This window comes from Dama dama, chromosome 21 (assembly GCF_033118175.1).
Source record: "Dama dama isolate Ldn47 chromosome 21, ASM3311817v1, whole genome shotgun sequence".
NCBI lineage: Eukaryota > Metazoa > Chordata > Mammalia > Artiodactyla > Cervidae > Dama > Dama dama.
In genome coordinates this window covers 62,964,877-62,987,495 of record NC_083701.1, presented here as the reverse complement: position 1 = coordinate 62,987,495, position 22,619 = coordinate 62,964,877, and the positions used below count along the sequence as shown (strand labels likewise).

The 22,619-nt window shown below is 34.2% G+C and overlaps 1 protein-coding gene across 9 annotated transcripts in view; it reads left to right on the top strand.

Annotated features, from left to right (window-relative positions):
• Window positions 1-22,619, top strand: part of VPS13B (vacuolar protein sorting 13 homolog B) — a 771,473-nt gene that overhangs the window by 320,748 nt on the left and 428,106 nt on the right. For 8 of the 9 annotated variants that reach the window (XM_061123681.1, XM_061123682.1, XM_061123679.1 and 5 more), the window contains 2 exons: window positions 646-793; window positions 18,297-18,424. In XM_061123681.1, the coding sequence (XP_060979664.1) occupies window positions 646-793; window positions 18,297-18,424 (276 nt within the window). The remainder of the gene's footprint in view (window positions 1-645; window positions 794-18,296; window positions 18,425-22,619) is intronic. The other variant, XM_061123678.1, reaches the window with a different exon arrangement.

Below are 22,619 nucleotides of genomic sequence, written 5' to 3'. Positions count from 1 at the left end.
ATATTTCCCTGAATATGATTTTATAAGGATAACTTTTCATTTTCTAGTGATCATAATTTTCAAAGTTAATTTTAGTTTCAATTTGCTTCTACCATGTTATCTTTATATAACTTACTAAAATTTGTGTTAAATTTTAATTATTTCCAAGCCCTCTTGTTTTTTGTGCAGAATTCTGATTGAGAATTGAAATTGTTAAGTGTCCCTGTGGGAATGTGTGAGAGACAGTGATGCAAAGGGAGGGCAAGAGAGATTGATTGATTTAAAATAATCAAGCCCCATGTATATAGCATGGAGTATGTAGTCAGTTATGTCACAGTATCTTTGTATGGTGACAGATGATAACTAGACATATCACGGTGATCATTTTGTAGTATACAGAAATATCAACTCACTGTCTTGTGCACATCAAGTAACGTAAAGATGTACCTCAATTATACTTCAGTTGAAAACAAGATATGTGGACACACAGGGGAAAATGCTAAGGATGGTTATCTCTGAAGGTGGAGATTAAGGGTGGTTATTAAGTAAAAAAAAAAATATAATAGTAAAGCATCGACCCCAACATGTGAAGGACTTTCTTCAGTGATGCTATGTTTACACTTAAGAAATAGTAAATAATTCAGTTTTTCATTTGACTCTCTCCAGCAGCCTGTGATTGCTGTTCCTCTTGTTATGCCAGTTAGCAGAAGGAAGGAGGATGAGGTGTCTGTTGGAAGTGCACCCTTGGCAAAGCAGCAGTCATATCAGGCATCTGAATATGCCAGCAGCCCTGTAAAAACAAAAACCATAACAGGTATGTGTCAAAACTATAAAGGATCTGTGATTTCACCCTCCCTCTTAGCTAAGGAGTTATCTAGGCCATAATTTCATGAATGCTGACCAAAGACACAAGACTCCTGGAATAGAGACAAAGGACTTTATTATCTATAGCATTAGCAGTTTTACCAAAGTATTAACATGTTTGTATGTGTGTGTGTGTCCCTGCCCTAAGCCTTATTTCCTACAGGGTGGCACAAAGAGGGCTAAATGATACCTGTATATAGTGGATTATGTTACAGGAGAGAAACCTCAAGCTTTAAATCAGTAGAAGCTATGCCTGCATTTTCTCTGGGGGAGGAAGTCTCTATATGCATCTTCCAAGACTGTAAGGAAATCTGCTGTTTGCTCAGGTGAAAGACAATATGTTTGTTTTATGAGGCTGTACACTGTACAGATATCCTTGAAATTACCATTGGGAACAAGGGTACTCTCTGCTTGTACTTACAAGACAGGCAAAAACAAAAGAGACCCTTGGAGAATCATCTCCCAGTAGTATGTTTCTTCTTAAAGTGAATCCTTGAAGTCCACCCTACATCTCAATCTTCTTTCCTCCCACTTAGCTTACTTTTTGTTAGCTAGATGAGCTATGCAAATATAAAGCATAAATATTCTTCCATAAAACATTATCTTTTATTTCCTTTTATGCAGTTTAAAAAACCCACTTGGTGATTTCAAGTAGTGTTTTAAATTTCTCATATTATCCCTTAGATATTCAGCTTTATTCCATATAACTCATAAATCCCCAACCATATTAAAAAAGATTTTATATTTTAAATAATCAAAAGACACTTATTGAGTATTTATAATGGGCCAGACTCTTTTGTAAGTGATTTTGAGGGTAGAAATATTAATAAGACGTGATTGCCCCCCTTGAGGAATTTAAAATATGATATACACAAGAAGGTTCATGGTAGTATTTGTTTACAGGAAAAGTTCGTTTCCTTACCATGTTTAAAAACAACAACAGTAAAAATGCTAACATACATTTTTGTGGAGTTTTATTCATATCTATTATTTTGTGTTCTGTTATGTTTCTTAAAATAGGATGTTATGTTTATTTTATGGAATCATTCAACTTCCACCTGTCAGTATTCACAAGCCTTTTGCTCTGTTGAGATTTTCTTTACCAATTGATAAAAAATGACTATGCTTATTTTTTGTATCATAGGAAGATGGTCTTTAACTTCAATTGATTTTTTAATATAAAATTAGACATTTCCTTTAGATAGCATGCTAAGTTTGATACGTAAATCTCTTGATCTGGTAATTTACATAATGGTTTTAAATACCAGCTTCCATTAAGTATCAGTTGATAAGTTTAATTTTATATGCACATTAACCTCCCGCTTTACTATGTTTAGTCCAGTTCTTTAAACCACATAATAATGAAAGTAATTGTTAAGGATGAGTAAAGATGATAGAAAATACTTATTTAAATGAAATTACATGACATAGAACTATATAGAAAATATGATCCTAGATTTTAGAATGAACTTACTATGCATGGAGAAGTTTTATGGATAAATTCACATTTCATCAGTTGCCTATCAATTCATGAATGATATTAATATCTGAGGTTTATTTTGCTCTCTTGTGGGTGCTAAGCTGCTTTAGTTGAGTCCAACTTTTGCCACCCTATGGACTGTAGCCCACCAGGCTCCTCTGTCCATGGAATTCTCCAGTCAAGATTACTGGAGTGGGTTGCCATGCCCTTCTCCAGGTGGTCTTTCCCAACACAGGGATTGAACCTGTGTCTCTTAAGTCCTCTGCATTTGGCAGGCATGTTCTTTTACCACTGGCACCACCTGGGAAGCCCCATTTTTGCTTTCTTACACTTTCCCATTTACTTATAAGAAATTAATATTTTAAGAGAAACCTCAAACATAATCTCTCATCAGTAATTATTAGTTTTTAGAATCTGAAAACATAAACAGCACATTATTCTTTTAAAAAATTTTTTAAGTAGTTATTTTAAAATTTTTATTGAAGCATAACTGATTTACAGTGTTAGTTTCAGATGTACCAAATAGTGATTCAGTTATACGTATACATATAATCATTCTTTTTCGGACTCTTACCATACAAGTTATTTACAGAATACTGATTACAGTTCCATGTGCTATATATGGTAGGTCGTGTGGGTGTCTATTTTATATGTAGCAGTGTATGTGTGTTATTCCCAGACTCCTGGTTTATCCTCTTCCCACATGTTGCCCTTTCGTGGGGGCATAAACTTGTTTTCAAAATCTGTGAGTCTGTTTCTATTTTATAAATTTATTTATCTCAGTAAAAAAATTATATTCCATTCCACATATGAGTAATATCATACAATTTTTGTCTTTCTCTGTCTTACTTCACACTAACGATGATAATCTCCAGGTCCATCTGCATTGCTGCAAATGGCATTATTTTCTTCTTTCTTATGGCTAATATCCCATTATAAGTATGTACTACATCTTCTTTATCCATTTCTCTGTCAGTCAGTGGACGTTTAGATTGCTCTCATGTCTTGGCTATTGCATATATGCTGCAGTGAACATTGGGGTGCATTATCTTTTTGAATTATGCTCTGGATATATGCTGAAGAGTAGGATTGCTGGATCATAAGTTATTACCTCACACTGGTCAGATTCGCCACCTTGAAAAAGTCTACAAAACAGTACATGATGAGGAGGGTGTGGAGAAAAGGGATCCCTCCTGCACTGTTGGTGGGAATGTAAATTGTTGCAACCACTATGGAGAACAGTATGAGGGTCCTTAAAAAGCTAAAAATAAAACTACCATGTGATCAAGCAAATACAATATTCTTTATTTCAAATTTTAAATGTTAGATTTTGCATTTGAGTTGTAGATATGGATATATGCATTTCCTGTCTTTAGTGTTCCTTCATCTCTGGAACCCTTATTTTACATATCCTGTAGATATTCTTATTATAGTTAATGATGTCTGTATTTCCAGCTACTCAGACTAGCATAAAAATTGTTTGTGTGCATATGAGTGCTTAGTCATATCTGACTCTCTGACATCACGGACTGTAGCCCACTAGGTTTCTCTGTCCATGAAATTTTTTCTAGGCAGGAATACCAGAGCGGGTTACCAATTCTTACTGCAGGTATTCTTCCTGACCCAGGGATCGAACCCAACATCTCTTGCATTGGCAGGCAGATTCTTTTCCACTGTGCCACCTGGGAAACCGTACAATTAGCAGTTATCAAACTAATGCCTTGCTTGCCTTGTTGATGGTCTGTGGGCATGTATAGATGGTAAAAAGCTCTGGATATAACATTTCTGTCTTATGACCAATGCATCGTGCTCTTTGGATGCCCACCGTTTTCAGTTCTCTGGAAACCTTGTTGGTATTCTCTTTTTTGTTGAGAATGCTCTGTGTTAATCATTTTCTTTGCTTAGAATTATATTTCAGAATTTTCTGTTTTCCAGAAAAAGACTCATAGACTTAGAGAATGAACTTATGTTTTCTGTGGGAAGGGTTGGCAGAAGGGATATGTATGGAGTTTGGAATGGACATGGGCACACTGCTATGTAAAATGGATAACCAACAAGGCCCTAGGCTCTAGCACATGGCATTCTGCTCAGTATTATGTAGCAGCCTGGTTGGGGGAGTGTAGGGGAGATTGGATACATGTATATGTATTTCTGAGTCTCTTTGCTGTTCAGTTGTAACTATCAGAACATTTTTAATTGACTATATCCCAATACAAAATAAAAATAATAATAATTTTCTATTTTATTTTTAATTAGAGTAGACAATTCCTATATTGCTTTTAATTTAAAAATTGAGTCCTTTAAATGTGTACCTACTTCTAAATGTAGTTACCATGATTTTAATTATTTACATTGTATCATAAACTATAATGAATTTGTTAAGTTTTTCATATGCTTTTGCAAATCTGTTTTCTTACTGTTTTTGTTTTACTTTTATGATCTTAATTTTAACCTTTTTAAATGTACAGTTCAGTTGTGTTAAGTACGGAGACTGTACCCTACTCACAATAGTTTTTGACTTAAGGTTTTTCGACTTTATGATAGTGTGAAGCCACATGCATTCCACAGAAGCTGTCCTTTGAATCTGAATTTTGATCTTTTTCGAGACTAGCAATATGAGGTAGAATTCTATGGTAATGCTGGGCAGGGGTAGTGAGCCACACCTTTCAGTCAGCCCTCTAACAGACCAGAGTAAAGGACCAATAGACTCACAGCCATACAACTATTTTGGTTTTTACTCTCAGTATACTATTTAATAAGTACATGAGATATTCAACAGTTTAGAAAAAATAGGCTTTGCGTTAGATAACTTTTCCTCAGTCAGTCAGTCAGTTCAGTCGCTCAGTCATGTCCGACTCTTCGCGACCCCATGAATCACAGCACGCCAGGCCTCCCTATCCATCACCAACTCCCAGAGTTTACTGAAACTCATGTCCATCGAGTCCATGATTCCATCCAGCCGTCTCATCCTCTGTCATCCCCTTCTCCTCCTGCCCCCCGATCCCTCCCAGCATCGGGGTCTTTTCCAATGAGTCAATTCTTCGCATGAGGTGGCCAGAGTATTGGAGTTTCAGCTTCAGCATCAGTCCTTCCAATGAACACTCAGGACTGATCTCCTCTCCTAAATGTAGGCTAATACAAGTCATTTGGGCACATTTAAGATAGGCTAGGCTAAGCTCTGAAGTTCAGTAGGTTAGGTATATTAAATGCATTTTCAACTTAAGATGTTTTCACTCTATGATGGGTTTATCAGGACATAACCCCGTCATGTGTTGAGGCTGTGTATTCACAGTGTTGGGAAATGCACATTTTAATTATTTAACTGTATTTTACAAATAGCTCTGTCAATTTATGCCTAAATTCTTATTAAAATAATCTTTTTGTTTTTGTATTCACAACCTAAGGTCCAAAGTTGGTCTTAAGTTCATCCCCAAGTTATGAGGGCTTCCTAGGTAGCGCTAGTGGTAAAGGACCCACCTGCCAGCACAGGAGATGTAAGAAATGTGGGTTCGATTCTTGGGTCAGGAAGATCCCCTGGAGAAGGAAATGACAACCCACTCCTGTATCTTTGCCTGGAGAATCCCATGGATAGAGGAGCCTGGCAGGCTACAGTCCATTTGGTCACAAAGAGTCAGACATGACTGAAGTGACTTAGCACACACACAGTACACACATTATGTAACAGTTCTGGCACGTGAACACCAAGGTTTGGTGATACTACACTGGGTTTGATTTTGCTTTTTAATTATTTATCAAGAAGCACACATCCTCTTCCAATTTCAATGGACCTGACTTAAGTAGCTGGCTACAGGGGGAACATGTACTTGATGTTTGGAAATGTGTTGACAGCAGAACAGCTCTATTGCAGTGATATAGGGACGTAGGACAGGCCAAGTCAAAATAAAAGCATGTTTCACATGAAGATAATATCACAGAATTCTAAATAATCTTCTAGAGAATCTATATATCCTTCAAGACAAGGAAACCATTCAAAGTTATGACATCTGTCTATCCTATATTTGGGAAACGTTATGAACATTAATTTGGAATTCCTAATGAAATTGTCTGATGTCTGTGATGGAGATGAAAACTTTAAAAAACACAGTATCCTTCATAAATGATAGCTCTTTAAAAAATACTAGCCATTTTCATCTTACATGTTTCTGTACCTCTAATGTCTAAAGTACTGTAAGTACACAGTTAAAATGATAGAAAGACTTTTAATTTGACTTCTTAAATACTTCCAAAAACAATGAAGGTGAAAAACTAATTGGCCAATGTCTGTTGGCCAGAGGCGCTTTAGTTTTTAGTGAATGGATGAGAATTGAATGTGTAGAGACAGCCTCTGTATACTACTCTTTTGAGAAAATTGTACTGAAACTTGGATATGTCAATATTATAGTGAGGCAAATGGGAGAGAAGAAAAAATTAGAACTACAGTAAAGCTTATAATAATTTATACCGTGAGATTACAGATAAAGTAGAATATAAGATCTTATAAGCAGGTATAAGATTTAGCAGAGAATTGCCACTTACTCTGAGAAAGAGGTAAGAAGACGAAGTATATATCATTATATGTCAGTTTAGTTAATTATCTCTCTGCAAATAAGTATTGATGCAGGATAAGTAGTGGTTTCCTTGCATTGCTTCAGAGAATGTAAGAGATTAGTAAATGTACAATTTTTTCAAGGCAAGCTCCTTGGTTTTCATATACAAGGAATATGCTCCTTATAAGAAAATAGAACATGATATTACAATTGCCAAATTTTTTTATTAGTTTATCAGTTTAACATTTTACTCCAATTTTGAAATTCCTTCATCTAAAAAATCATTCTGTCCAAGGCAGTATAACTAGTAGGATGGTTTTAAGGAGGGACATTTCTAATTTTTCTAATACTAGTTGCTCCTGAAGGTGCTGATATATTTTGGATTCTAATTTTGTAATAATTTTTGATTGTCAGTAAAATGGGGTGGACCAATATAGTAATTCATCTAAATCTGTTTAAGTCATCCTTAATATGATTAAGCTTGAATGTTGAGCAGATATGTTCCTAATTATAGTGTGTAATTAGTATTCATGTACAAGAAATATATTTTTGTGGATTTATGTATGTTAGAAGTTGCTCACTTTAATCATGTAATTTAGCATAAAATTCCATTCCTTTGGGATTAATTAGATATTTAGTGTCATAGGAAAATATTAAAGCGTGAGAATACACACTAATGCATAATGTGTAATTGATTTTATTTTCTCGGGTAAAATTTGGTTCTCAAAAATTTTCCCCCTATGGAATAGAGAAAGGTTTAAAATAAAATAAAGTTTATCTAATAAATGAAGTATGTTTAACATAAAATAAATTTAAAATATTAATTAGAAAGTAATCAGAACTTAATGAAATAAAGATTTATTAAATTGCTCTTTTCCCTTTTTAACTTTGTAAGAGAATTTATTTGTAAACCTAGAATTTGTGGGAAAAACCATTAGCAGTCTGTAGATTTAAAAATTCTACTTAATAGTCACATTAACTTATACGTTGTTTCTGTGCTACCTTGGGTAATAAATTATTCTGTGCTATTCTGGGCAGTAATTTATAATGAGACAATTTGTAAGCTTACTTTCCTAAAGGATTCCAATAGTTGCCAGATGATCATATGATATTTTAGCCATCGTCCAGATGGCTCTAAATATAGACTAGTTTTTTAACATTTGATTTTTGTGTTTCACGAACATCCCTTGATCACTTGCTGATGATCTTTTATGGACGTGTCTGATAATTGCACTACTCACTTCGCACAACTGCATACCTGAATTTCTGGCATTGCTAGTGTTCATATGAGGAGTCTTCCAGTAAATCATAGGCTCCGTTAAAAAATGTAATTTATGCTTTTTTTAGTGTGTCCTACTGTGTCCAGAAGAATGCTTCTAATGTTTGCTGATTCATTTCGAGAATGAGTTAAGTTTGTTAAGCAAACTAGGTTTATTAATTTTTATATATAAATGTACTATGGTTTGTATAGCATGCTCATAATGTCTTTTCTTCTTGAAACCTCAATTCTCAAGAATTAGACCAGTCATTATTTCATACTTAATTTAAAAAAAAATACTTGTTTCCTTACCTCCTTGGCTTTTTTTTTTTTTTTTAATTTTTCTGAGACAGTAAGAGGAAATTTACATATGGTTTCTTTTAATATGTCCAAGTTTAACTATCATTTTTACTTTGAAAGTAGAATATAGACTTCACTGAATTTTGTCAGAGGAGATAGCTTTTTAAAAATTTATTTTTAGTTGGAGGATAATCCTTTACAATGTTGTATTAGTTTCTGCTATACAACAATGTGAATCAGCCATAAATATACATATATCCCCCTTACTGTTGACCTTCCCTTCTGCCCTCCACGCCTGTCTCACCCCTCTAGGTTGTCACAGAGGACCTGGTTGAGCTTCCTGTGTTATATAGTAAGTTCCCTCTAGATACCTGTTTCATACATTGCATTATATATATTTCAGTGCTGCTTTCCAGAGAAGATAAAAGGTAAATTATTTAAATATTGAGAAGTTACTTTTACATTCTACATCATACTGGAGTTAGTTTACTCACTAACTCACTAATTGTTGTCCTCAATACCTTACTCCTTTGCTTTTAAATGTCCCAACCCAAGTGTGGAACAATGTTGAGAAGTGTTCTGTTATGTATAGTTTTGAAAATACAGTTCTACCTTGCAGAATTTATTAATTTTGAAACTGTTTCATTATAAACAGTTTTTAAGCAGATTCATTAATTCAGATTATCATAACACAGTTTAAAATTTGTCAGTTAATTTTGAAGTTCTTGGAGAATATATGGTGATATTAAGTACATGGAAAGGTTTTCAAATGTATGGTCTTCTTTGGAAATGAGTTAATATAATATTTTATACAAACTGGCCAGAATTCAGCAAAAATTCAACCAAATTGTTTTGTATGCAGTCTTTTTTCCCTTATTTTGCAGTCAGAACAAGATTATAGTTTCCAGATGAAATTCTGAATGTCACATAGTGATGACATATATTTTCCTGGTTGGCTCGGCATGAGATGCAATTTTGCATGCCATGTCATGCTGACTTGCAGAATCCAAAAGCCATTATTTCCCAAGGGGCTTTCAGGAGTGATAGTATCAAATGTAGTTTATATTTTAATGAAAAGTCTCAGGCAACATTGCAGTTCTTAGGGCAAGTTGCTTAAAGGTTTATATATTATCCAAACTCCAAAAATTTCAAAATAACATTATTATGTAAATGTCACTTTTTCTTCAGGTTATTTAATGTTATATTGCCAAATAGTGAGTGAGTGAATGTTGTTTAGTCATGTCCAACTCTTTGCGACCCCATGGACTATATAGTCCATGGAATTCTCCAGGCCAGAATACTGGAGTTGGTAGCCTTTCCCTTCTGCAGATAGTCTTCCCAACCCAGGGATTGAACCCAGGTCTTCCACATTGCAGGTGGATTCTTTGCCAGCTGAGCCACCAGGGAAGCCCATGAATACTGGAGTGGGTAGCCTGTCCCTTCTCTAGCATGTCTTCCCAACCCAGGAATTGAACTGGGGTCTTCTTCATTGCATGCAGATTCTTTACCAGCTGAACCACCAAGGAACCCCAGTGCCAAATAGAGTTGCCAAAAACCATGATCAGTGTGAAATATAAATCAAGAATTAGGAAGGTATAGTAGGAAAACCAGTAGATTAGTGACACAAACAAGCGGTTTTAACCCAGTTCCCATCCCATGTTAAGCTAATTTCATATAGCCATAACTTATTCATTTATATTATGGTAATAAGTGTACCCAACTATCTCACAGTTTTAAGTCTTGTTATAAGACTAAAAGTAAGATACGTGAAAGTTCTGTATATATGTATGGTAAAATGCAATTCAGATAAAACATGGGATCACATCTTTTATGTTTGCATTTTAAGAGGAAAGCTATAGACTTCAAGCAAAGTGAAGCTTATTTTATTTATTAGGTTTTGACACTGCAGTGTAATTTTATTTTCTCTTGTTTATTTGATTGTAATCATTCTAAAGCTGACTTAAAACCCATTGTTTCCATTTTTATATAGTAACATTTATTTCATACTGATGATCTTTCTATTTTACATTTGTTTTAACTAACTTGCTTTATTGGTTCTTTTCTTCTATTTTCTTCTTCTTCTTTTCTTTTTTTTAAGGTGTTTCATGTTCAGTTCCCTGGACAGCTCTGTTTGGGTATCTTACAGGTGCTTAAAGCCAAACTTATATCAAATCTGTATAACTCTGTACCTCCCCTTACCACCATTGACAGTGTTGCTCAAGGCTGAAACCCAGGACTCATCTTTAGTAATTCCTTGCCTGTTTGTTCTGCCTCCAAGTTAATTCTTTAGTCTTTTGTTTCAGTCTGTTTATATGTTGCTTTCCTAGTCAGAACTGTATAATTCTTATATAGAATAATGTAAGGGTATCCTGATTAGTCTCCCTAGGGTCATTTCCAGATTATTTTATCATTTGTTGTCTAAATGACAGCAAGAGTCATCTTATTAAAAATCTAAATTGGATCATTTTATTCCCTACTTGAAATGCTTTTGTGACTTCCTGTTGCACTTAAGGTAGAATCCAAACTTCTTACCGGGGCTGACAGAGTTTGACCTGATCCTCTCTCTGTAGGCTTCTTTCATTTCATCTTTTGTTATTTTGTGTTACATTGATCATCTTTCACTTCTTCAAACACTGCACGCTTTTTCTTGCCTGGGATCTTTTGCATGTTCTGTTTCTATTGCTTCTGTTGCCGTTTTCATAACTATTAAGTTTTTATTTAAATGTTATCCTTTCAGTAAAGAAACTTTTCCCTTTCAGTCTTTCTAAAATAGGTCTGTGCCATTCTTCCAGGCTTCCCTACCTTAGTACCTCTTTTCTATTCCTCATAATGCTTATCATACTCTATCTGAGTCACATTTGTATTCCCAGAATCTAACAGCTACTTCTGGCATTAAGCAAATTGAGTAAATAATTGCTTCATGAATGAATAAATCCTATTTCTTTAATTATTTTATTTAGGGACTTAATAATCACATTCCTTAGCCTTATTTTCTGCCATCCTTTATTGATTTAAATTGATATCCTGCAACTTTTCAGATTTGTTCCCACATTACCCAGGGATATTTATTAAATATTTGGGAGAGGTAACAGGTTGTATTTTTCTTACCTTTTGCAAGAAGTATATTTCTTTCCAGTGACATCAGAGTCATTATGAGGATTATGAGTGAGTTAACAACTTCTTTTCTGTAGCTATGCGTTTGTGGTGCAAGCTCAGTCACTAAGTCATGTCTGACTCTTGACCCCATGAAGTGTAGCCCACCAAGCTCCTGTCCATGGAATTCTCCAAGTAAGAATACTGGAGTGGGTTGCCATTTCCGTCTCCACATAATTATAAAATTTTCTAAAATAGGTCTGTGCTACCTATCCGTTTAGTAAGTTTGTTATTCATTCATTTCTGTCTTTGCAGTGTAAGCTCCTCAAAGACATAATCCCCATCTTATGCTTCTTTGTTTCTGAAGATCCTAGCAAAACTAGGCACTCAGTAATGCTTATTGAATTCAACTAAGCAATTTTCCATATTTCATAAGTGTTGGAAGGGGATCGCATTTTCCTTTATCACATTTTCAAGTGTTTTCTAGGCCACACCAATGGAATGGAAGAATAGCAATATAAGAAGATAAACACATCTGCTTTTTTTTCAGTTGTGTTGTGATTCCCTAAATCCTTGTGAGATCTCCTTCAGATTAAGGAATTGGGGGATTGAGAGACAGGTGGTGTGATTCCTCTTCTGCTGTGTTCTTCAATAGCATTTTTTCCAGTAGTCTTGCCTTCAAGAAACAGCAAGGAGTTCAATCTGACTGAAGCAGAAAGTCCTGGGAAGAGGGATGGAAGGGGAAGTCAAAAGGATAGTGGGGATCCTGATCCTGTAGGAATTGATGAGCCATTTTAAGGACTTTGGCCAGTAAAATTAAGAGTAAATACATGACTGAACAACTTGATTTCCCAATAACATAAAGGAGGAACTAAAGATTGACACAATTTTTTTCTTGGTGATCATTTAAAACTTTAAATAAAAATAAAACTATAAATCATAAATATGTACCTTACACAAAGGTGCGTTTTAAAAACAATGTCAATACACTATTAGGGAAAGATTTATTTAAAGAAGATACTCATATGATTTTTTCCTCTTTTTAAAATATTAATGATTGATTTCAACTAATGCTTACTGAGCAAGGCACTCTTATTATTTCATGGCACTACGTGAAATAAATACAGGAAACATGGATTGTCCTTTCAGTGGAATGAATACTGTCTTGGTTTTAGCACTACCAAAACTGAATTGCATTTTACTGACTAAAGTACATAATTATATAAATTGGTGGTTAGAAGTCTTATGTTTAAAGGAAAAATTGCTATAGGAATTTTTTTTCTTAATTTCCCATTAGGAGTCATCCTTCCTTATCGAACAAATACCAAAGTTGGCCAACTTTTGTTACAGCACCTCTCTGAGACTCTTATGCAACAGATAATAGAAGCTTGGAATAGAAACACCTTAATTCTGAGAAACACTTACTCTGAGAACTACCATCACTGAACAAATGTTTTTTGATTCCTTGGTATCATTAAGTAACCTTGTTATGATGAGAATCTTGAACTTCAGGAACATAAACCATTTGGTATCAAATGTCGTTATTTGGTGCCATTGTTCTAGACATACTGTAGGATACTGAGTTACCATTTAACCATTGGCACCATTACTTAAATCCTCAAAATAAGAAGAGAGGTTTTTGACATATTGACTTTAAGTAATTGTTACCAGGTTCTACGTCAGCCATGAGAAGGTTAAAGAATGATTTGATGTAAATCATTGACTGACATATAGAGGCAAAAAATATAGACATTTACTTCTGTGGCTTGGCGTTTCAAGCTTTATGCTTTTTCAGCCAGTTTTATCTAGCTGGTGTTAGATTAATAAATATATACATAAAGATCATTTCTCATTGAAAGAGTATGATTAGTGGGGGGAGGGGCAGCAGTATCTAGAGTGTATCTTTGCAGTCCCACTAGTAACGACTGCATTTATTGCTGTATAGTATTACTGTGCTCTTCTGCTTCCTTTGGAGAAACAAATATTCAAATGTTCTCATTATACCATGAAGAATTAAATATATTATACAGAATTATGTCAGAATTCTATGAGATTATAGAGGAAGGGCAAAATCTAATTTGGGGAATTCAGTGACCGTTTCTCAGGAAATGATGTTTAAGGTAGAACTAAAACAATAGGTTTGTTGTGATTAAAAAAGGAAAGTCACTTTGTTTCAGATCTGGTAATCTTCAAGTTTTTTCTGTATCTTCTGTGTCTTGTCTTATTAATTTTTAATCATTATTTTCTATATTTACAGTAACTTAATGAACTTTTTATTACACATTGCAACATTTAACATGAATAGTATTCTTGACTTTAGATGTACTTATCATTAACTTCTGACATTAGATTAGTCCCCAACATGTAGTTGATGTTACAGACATTTTGGTTAAATAAAGTGTGGTTCAAAATTGGCCGTTTTTTCTAGAGTATACCTGTGCTTGCTGTAAAATGTACATAATTACAAAAAAATTATCTTTTGAAAAGACAAGCTTGTCTTCCTATTCTGTTGTCTTTTAGATAATATGAATATGATGGATTGAAAATTAGTGTATCTAAAATAGGCGCTTTTACACTTATAATAGCCAGATCATTCTACTTAATGAGATTTTTAAACTGATTGTGTTTTTCATAGCTCTTTGGAAAACACTTTTAAGCCACATAGAGATTTCAACACCTCATATAACTTCTTAAATCACAATATCAGCAAATACAGCTTTTGGTGTGACTTTAAATATCACTTAACAGTCAGGTAATGGTGTCCAGTCTGCTTGATAATATTAACATTTATTAGATGGTTTTATTTTTTAATTGTAATAACATTATTTATACAACATTAATATTCTCTACCAGTAGATTTTTAAAATTTGACCATAAGCAGCTTTTGTGGAAACCTGTGGTATCCATGATTTCAAGGAGTTTTAAAATTTGACCTGCATTTTAAAAATTTATTTATATTTTTAGAATTTATTTTCTTAGAGCAATTTTAGGCTCACATTTAAATTGAGGGGAAGGTTCAGAGATTTCTCATGTATCCACTGCCCCGCACGTGTGTAGTCTCCCTCATTATCAAAAACCCCACCAGAGTGGTATGTTGTTAACACTTGATGAATTTATATTGATCCATAATTATCATCCAAAGTCCATATTTCTCAATAGGGATCATTCATGGTGTAATATATTCTTCCGTTTGAACAAATGTATAACAACATATACCCTCCAATATAGTGATATACAGAGTAGTTTCAATGTAGTTACAAATCAGAGTAGTTTCTTTGCTCTGCCTGTTGATCTTTTCTCCTTAACTTCTGTTCTAATCTTTTTATAATCTCCATATTTATGCTTTTTCCAGATTGTCACATAGTTGGAAGCATTCAGTACGTAGCCTTTTCAGATGGGCTTCTTTCACTTATAAATATGTATTTAAATTTATTCCATGTGTTTTTATGGCTCATTTCTATTAATTAATAATTATCCATTTTCTAAGTGTACCACAGTTTATCAAGGAGCTCACCTTCTAAAGGACATCTTGGTTGCTTCCAGGTTTTGATAGTTATGAATAAAGCTTCTGTAAACATCTGTGTGCATGCTTGGATGTGGTTGGTCTACATTTAATTTAGTTATTTAAATTGGCAGAGTTCTACAATAAGTTTATGTCACTGTAGTCTTCTCATACCTGCTAAGATATAAAAGAATAACTGTAAAGTCTGAGGTGAGTGGAAAGTAAATTAAGGTGTGTTTAATTTTAAAATAGGGCTTCTCTGGTAACTCAGGTGCTGAAGAATCCACTTGCAATGTGGGAAGACCTCGGTTTAATCCCTGGGTCGGGAAGATCCCCTGGGGAAGGGTTAGGTTACCCACTCTAGCATTCTTGGGCTTCCTTTGTGGCTCAGATAGTAAAGAATCCACCTGCAATGTGGGAGACCTCGGTTCTGACCCTGGGTTGGGAAGATCCCCTGGAGGAGGGCATGGCAACCCACTCCAGTATTCTTCCCTGGAGAATCCCATGAACAGAGGAACCTGGCAGGCTACAGTCCATGGGGTCACAAAGAGTCGGACATGACTTACTGCTGTAAAACATTAATTCTGAAATATACAGTAAAAAGTTAAAAACCTCCTCCCCTCTTACCCCTCATCAATTCCATTTTATTGTCTTCAAAGGTAACTTCTGTCAAGGGTTTGTATTTTACCTCACTATAACTCTGTGTTCATGAGATAGATAAACACATGCTCAACCTCACATACTGTTTTAAAAGCATATGGAATGTACTATGGAAATACATATACTTTCACCTCACAGTGTATCAAAAATATGATTTCTGTCATATGTTGAACTGTTCCTCATTTTTAAATGATTGAATTATAATCCTTATCACAAGTATTCCAAAGTTAATTTAACCATATCTTTTTTGATGAATAGATAAATTGCTTAGCATTTTCTTCCTCTCCTTTCTCCTCCTTCCTTCTCTCCCTTTTTTTCGCTATTTCAAATAATACTGCTGATACGAAACATTTTTCAAATTGTTGGTATGAATCTCACAAGTCATATGTTTTAGTATTTCTGTAGTATAGGTTTTTAGAAATGGAATTACTTTGTAGAAAAACTTGCATGTTTAAATATCCTGTCTTGTAATTTCACTCCACAAGCTATCCTTATAGTCCCAGTATATGAAACATTCTAACAAAGGGCTTCAACAATGTCAGATGTTTTCAAAAATACAAGTTAACAGTTTAAAATGTTTGCCAACATGACAGTTGAAAAGAATATTTGATTATTGCCTTAATTTTTATTTTATTATTAGGAAAGTTGAGCATATCTTAGTAAGTTTTTTGGCCAAATTATATTTTGTATGAATTATTTGCTCATATTTTTCCCATTTTTTTGTTGTTTATCCATATGACACTTTGATATCTTCATTTGAACCTGCAATAGAAATCTTCCCCTGATAGGTCTAAAACTATATTTCCTTTTCCTCTCCCCTCTAGTGCCATTCTTCCAGTTGATCAAATATAAAACCTTGGAGTTACCCTTGTTTTACTTTTCTCTCTTATTGTAATTTTAATCCATCAGTAAATTGTGTTGGCTGTATCTTTGAAAATAATACAGAAATTCACCATTCTTGTTACCTCTATTGCTACTACCACCTGTCACAACTTGTCTTCTTGTTTTAATATTTATGTAGACTGTTTTCTACACAGTAGCCAGAGAGATTCTCTCAAAATATGTCCATTAATTTCAAGATTGTGTTTAGAGTCATATCCTGTCTCCCTCAAAATAAAACCCAACCTCCTTACCATGGCCTGTGTAAGCCCTGTATGATTTGGTCCCTATTGGTACCTCTGACCTCGTCTCTTGCTTCTGTCATTCTTACTCTGTTCCAACCATCCTTGCTTTTATATGGTTTCTTGAAAATCCTAAGTACACTCCCATCTTGGTGTTTTGCAGTGTTGTTCCCATCTGCCTAGAATGCTCCAACTGCATGGATCTCTCTCCAACTGGTTTTTTTTTTTTTTTTTTTACAACATTTTTTGAATGTTTCTAATATGGATAATGTGGTAGGCTGTGGTATTGTTAGTATGAGAATAAAAGGTTTATGTTCCATGCCCTTAAGGTACTTTAAATCTGCTATAAGTGCAAATATGTGAACCAAATAGAGGGAAAGGGAAAGTATGAGTAGGTAATAGCACTTGTCATTCTCATAGTGATGATGTGGTAGCACTTACTTTGCAGACTGTCCAATGATTATCAAATTTAGCTTAGTAAAAGTCTTGAAAACCAAGATCTGAGTCATTTATTTTATGGTATTTAAAATAACACCCTATCAATTACATGTATGCAGTAACATAAAAATGTAATGTATATATAGACATGTCCACATATATTGTTATAAATTATTATTTGACTTCTGAAATTTTCATTATAAAATTTATTGAAGTTCTCTAAGTTCTTTGTTTTAGATGAAGAAAATTCTTGTAACATCTACCTGGCTTTTATGTGGTCAGTTTTTTTCAAAGTTAAAATGAAAGTGTCAGTTGCTCAGTTCAGTTGCTCAGTCATGTCTAAATCTTTGTGACCCCATGAACTATAGCCCATCAGGCTCCTCTCTCCGTGGAATTCTCCAGACAAGAATACTGTAGTAGGGTAGCCATTCCGTTCTCCAGGGAATCTTCCCAACTCAGGGATCGAACCTGGGCCTCCTGCATTGCAGGCAGATTCTTTACTGTCTGAGCCACTGAGAAAGCCCAGTGCTTCTTTTGCTTACTATCAAAACCAGTGTTTTAAGTTGAGAGACACTGTGAGTAAGCTTTTATTCTCAGGAAAATTCCCATTTGGGAAGACACATTTTCTATTAATTCTGGATGAAGGAAGTTCAGTTTTCTTTTTCGATAAGATTTTTATTCATGTTTTAACTTCATACTGAGAAATGAACAGATTGTTAAGTTATAATTAAGTAAATTTTCACAATGTAAACACACCCATGTATTCAAAAAATAGAGCATTACTGTTACTCCACAAACTGACATTCCAGTCATCAGTCTCTGAAAAAGAGTCATCTTCACTGTCTTAACTATTAACAGATTGGTTTTTTTTTATTTGGAATAATTGTAAAAATTAGTAATTCTTTCAGTTAATATGATCTAATATATTTTATAATCTCATATATTTTTAAATTTTAAACAAGGGAAGAAGTAATAGTGGAAATATTTTCTGTATATTTATGTGAAACTGCATGGTACGTTTCTATTAAATCATCCTACCTGTTCTTATTCTTAGAATCCAGACCATTGTCAATTCCTGTGAAAGCTGTGCTGAATATAACTGAAGGCTGTAGAAGTCCTGAAGAAAGAATGAAAGAGTTTATTGGAGTAGTATGGAATGCAGTTAAGAGTCTAACACTGCAGGTAAAATGAAAGTTAGAAATACCATGGTTTAATTTCTTGGTTGCTTTTTTCTTTTTAATTTTCAGTGCTTTCAAAATCAATAAAAATTTTCTCACTGGTGACACTCATGTATACAACCTCACTTTCACAATTTAAATGAAAACTATTGGTGCTTTTTGCAGATTAATAATAAAATGATGTGAAACACATATGCTCTTCCTGGTAAGTTACAAAATTATGCAAATATTGAAATGTTATTTGAATTTTAAAAATTCATTTTTTGTTTCTATAAGCATTATTTGAAATATTTTAAATGGTCAATATACCAATAGCAGCATACTTATTTTAGTACTGAAATAAAAGCTTAAATTGAATTAAAAGGATTACCTAATTATTTTTTCCTACCTAATTACATATTAAATATGAAAATATTAATTATAACTATTGTTACTAAATTTTCTTCTCACTTTAAAATACATAATTTAATCTTACTGAATTACACGTCTTCCAGATCATGTTTTAACTGATGAAAATACACAATTAAATGCTTATCTCCATTTAATAGGAACTGGGTAAGGGTACCACAACCTTTTTTAAGTTTTCATAAAGACTCTTTTGTCTTGAAATAAGATATGACAGACTGAGGCATCTTTATAGAATTTTATGTGTACCAGATAGTAATATCTAAGTTTTGGGACCTTCCACTTCTGTTCAAGATGTCGACAATTGCAGAAGAATATTGCTCCCACCTTATGAACAAGAAAGAGCAAGGTAGATGATCTGCAAAATTATATCAGGATGCTTCACCCACATAAACTGCAAGATAATACGTGTGTGCTGTTCTTAGCTGCTAGGTTTGTAGTAATTTGTTAGGCTGTGTAGAAAAGTGATCCAAATATCTATGCCTAGCTATAATACAATCTGATAAGTATAATGAAAACTTTTAAAATCACTTTTTAGAAATAACATTTAAAAACATCTCCAATTCCATGGTATCAGTATGTGAATATGATTAACTCACACGGTGACCCTAAATAGCATGGGTTTGAATAGTACAGGTCCATTTATACATGAATTTTTTTTTTTTTTGATACTTCAATACATTGTGATCTGTGGTTGGTTAAACCCATGGGTTCAGAACAGTGAATACAAAGGGTAGACTGTAAAGTTGTATATGGATTTTCTGCTGCGAGGGGTCAGTGCTATTCTAGGGTCTACTGTATTTAAAGTACTATTTAATACAACAGCTGGTAACCTGGGTTTTGGCAATCTTTTACAGGCTCTCTTTTTTGAGCATGATGCTTATATAAAATTATGAGAAGAGGGGGAAAGAGAAAGTATGTTTTGTTATTCTTTTGTTGTTGTTTTAACTCTCAGCTTGCAGGTATCAGCTGTGTCCTACAACCTTTGCCAGTATGAGGCCTTATGTTATTAATATTATCCTAGTAACTCCTTTTGTTGACTGACTTCTTTTCCTCTCTAGTGGTTCCTTTGATGCATTGATGGCATCAGATGAGACAGGAAGGTGAGACTCCATGAATGCAGGAAATATTTAGTGCCTTTACATTGACTTCCCTGGTGACTCAGATGGTAAAGCGTCTGCTTACAATGCAGGACACTGGGGTTCAATGCCTGGGTTGCGAAAGAAGTGGCACCCCACTCCAGTACCCTTGCCTGGAAAATCCCATGGACAGAGAAGCCTGGTATGCTGTAGTCCATGGGGTTGCAAAGAGTCGGACACGACTGAGTGACTTCACTTCACTTAGATTGATTGAGATTGATTATAGAAGCAGAAAATAGACAGTACTCCTAAGATGTTGCTGAATATTTATAGTCAATGTTACTTTCTTTAGTCTATAGTAAAAGGCTGTATCCTTATGTTCTCTTCCATTGTATAAACCCAGTCCTTGTATAAACATTTAACCATGGCACATGATAGAGCAAACTAGACTGGGTGTGGTTTTGCTTCTGATGACTATATTTATTCACTTGACTATATATGCAGCTTTTCTTATGATAAAATCTTTAATCTCAGGGGAGATATGTTGCTGATGGGAATGAGGGTGATACCTGGGCAATTATATCTCACTTTTATTCTTTTTTTTTTTTTCCCAGTTTTATTCTTTTTCTGAAGTTGGTCAACCTCAATCTGTATTCTTAGCTTACTCTGGTCTGTGGTCACAAGAAAATAAACCTAAGAAGTTTTCTTTATTTCTTCTGTTTCTGTATAATGCCTTACTAACCATTCTGTGCTCCTCTAATTTTACTGATTGATTTAACACATCATTTCTACTATTTAAATGACCAGTAATATATACGCATTTTTTCTCTGATGAGTAATACCCATCATCTTGTTATGTGTTATTTTGTAATCTTCTGAAAAGAGTAATCTATGGTATATTTTGTTGTTGAGTTGCTCAGTTGTATACAGCTCTTCGTGACTCCATGGACTGCAGCATGCCAGGATTCCCTTTCACTGTCCCTTGGAGTTTGCTCAAACTCCAGTCCATTGAGTCAGTGATGCCATCCACCATCTCATCCTCTGTCTTGCCCTCCTCCTCTTGCCTTTAATCTTTCCCATTGGGCTCTTTTCCAATGAGTTGGGTCTTTTCCAATGAGTCGGCTCTTTGCGACAGGTGGCCAAAGTATTGGGACTTCAGCTTCAGCATCAGTCCTTCCAATTCAGGGTTAAGTTCTTTAGGATTGACTATTTTGATCTTCTTACTGTCTAAGGGACTGTAAGAGTCTTTAGCACCAGAATTCGAAAGCATCAGTTTTTCGGTATTCAGCCTTCTTTATGGTCCAAATCTCACATCTGTACATGACTACTGGGAAAAAACATAGCTTTGACTACTATGGACCTTTGTTAGCAAATTGATGTCTCTTCTTTTTAATATGCTGTCTAGGTTTGTCATAGGTTTTCTTCTAAGGAGTAAGTGTCATTTAATTTTGTGTCTGCAGTCATCGTTGACTGATTTTGGAGCCCAAGAAAATAAAATCTGTCACTGTTTCCACTTTTTCTCCATCTATTTGCCCTGAAGTAATGGGACCAGATGCCATAATCTTAGTTTTTTGAATGTTGAGTTTTAGGCAAGTTTTTTTACTCTCCTCTTTCACCTTCATCAAAAGGCTGTTAAGATCCTCTTCACTATCTGCTATTAGGTGGTATCATCTGCATATCTGAGGTTGTTGATACTTTTCCCAGCAATCTTGATTCCAGCCTTGCATTCACATGTTGTACTTTGAATATAAGTTAAATAAGCAGGGTGACAGTATATAGGCTTGACATACTCCCTTCCTAATTTTTGAATGAGTCTGTTGTTCCATGACTGGTTCTAACTGTTGCTTCTTGGCCTGCATATAGGTTTCTCAGAAGACAGATAAGGTGGTCTGTTACTGCCATCTCTTTAAGAATTTTCCACAGTTTATTGTGTGGTAGTCAATAAATATGAATACTGAAGTGATTAGTAAGTTAAGATGAGTAACTAATTTGAGCACACATATTTCTACTATAATTATTTTATAAATAACAGTGAACTTATCTATTTATAGTTCCATCTGAGGTTCTGAATTATAGTATGGCACAATACTTCATGTAAAAAAGGAATAATCCTAATATTATTAGATCTCTTTCTAGCATTTTATCTTACATATCATGTTTTTCTTTAGCACCGTACCTTAAGTCATTTGTACTCAGGAGTTAGTTGTATTTTGATTTCATTAAACTGGGACTAAAAACTGTGGTTGGAAAGGTATGTTTTCATAGTTTCTTTTCTGAGACTCAGTGTTTAATAGGTTTTCATGGCCATCTCTTAATATTTTTCTTCATTAAAAAAATTTTTTTTAATAATGAAAGTATAAGAACATACTGATAGGAGACTTGGAAAATACAGAACAAGATTACATACAGTTCCACTATATATTAAAATTGTTTTAGTAGATAAATTAAGACTTTATTTGAAATTTCAATATCAAACTGTCAAAAATTAATAGGGATGAATATTCAGAGAAGTAGAAGGATACAGTAGACCTGAAAAGCTCTGTGATACAATTCAAAATAATTAAGATTTACATAATTTTAACACCATAGTAAGACATAAATTCTATTCAAGTTCCCATAGACTGTAAATTAGGAGACACTGGAAACATATCCAGGGACATAAAACAAGGTGCAAAAATTTCGTAGTCTAAAGGTTTTTAAATTACACAGAGTCTG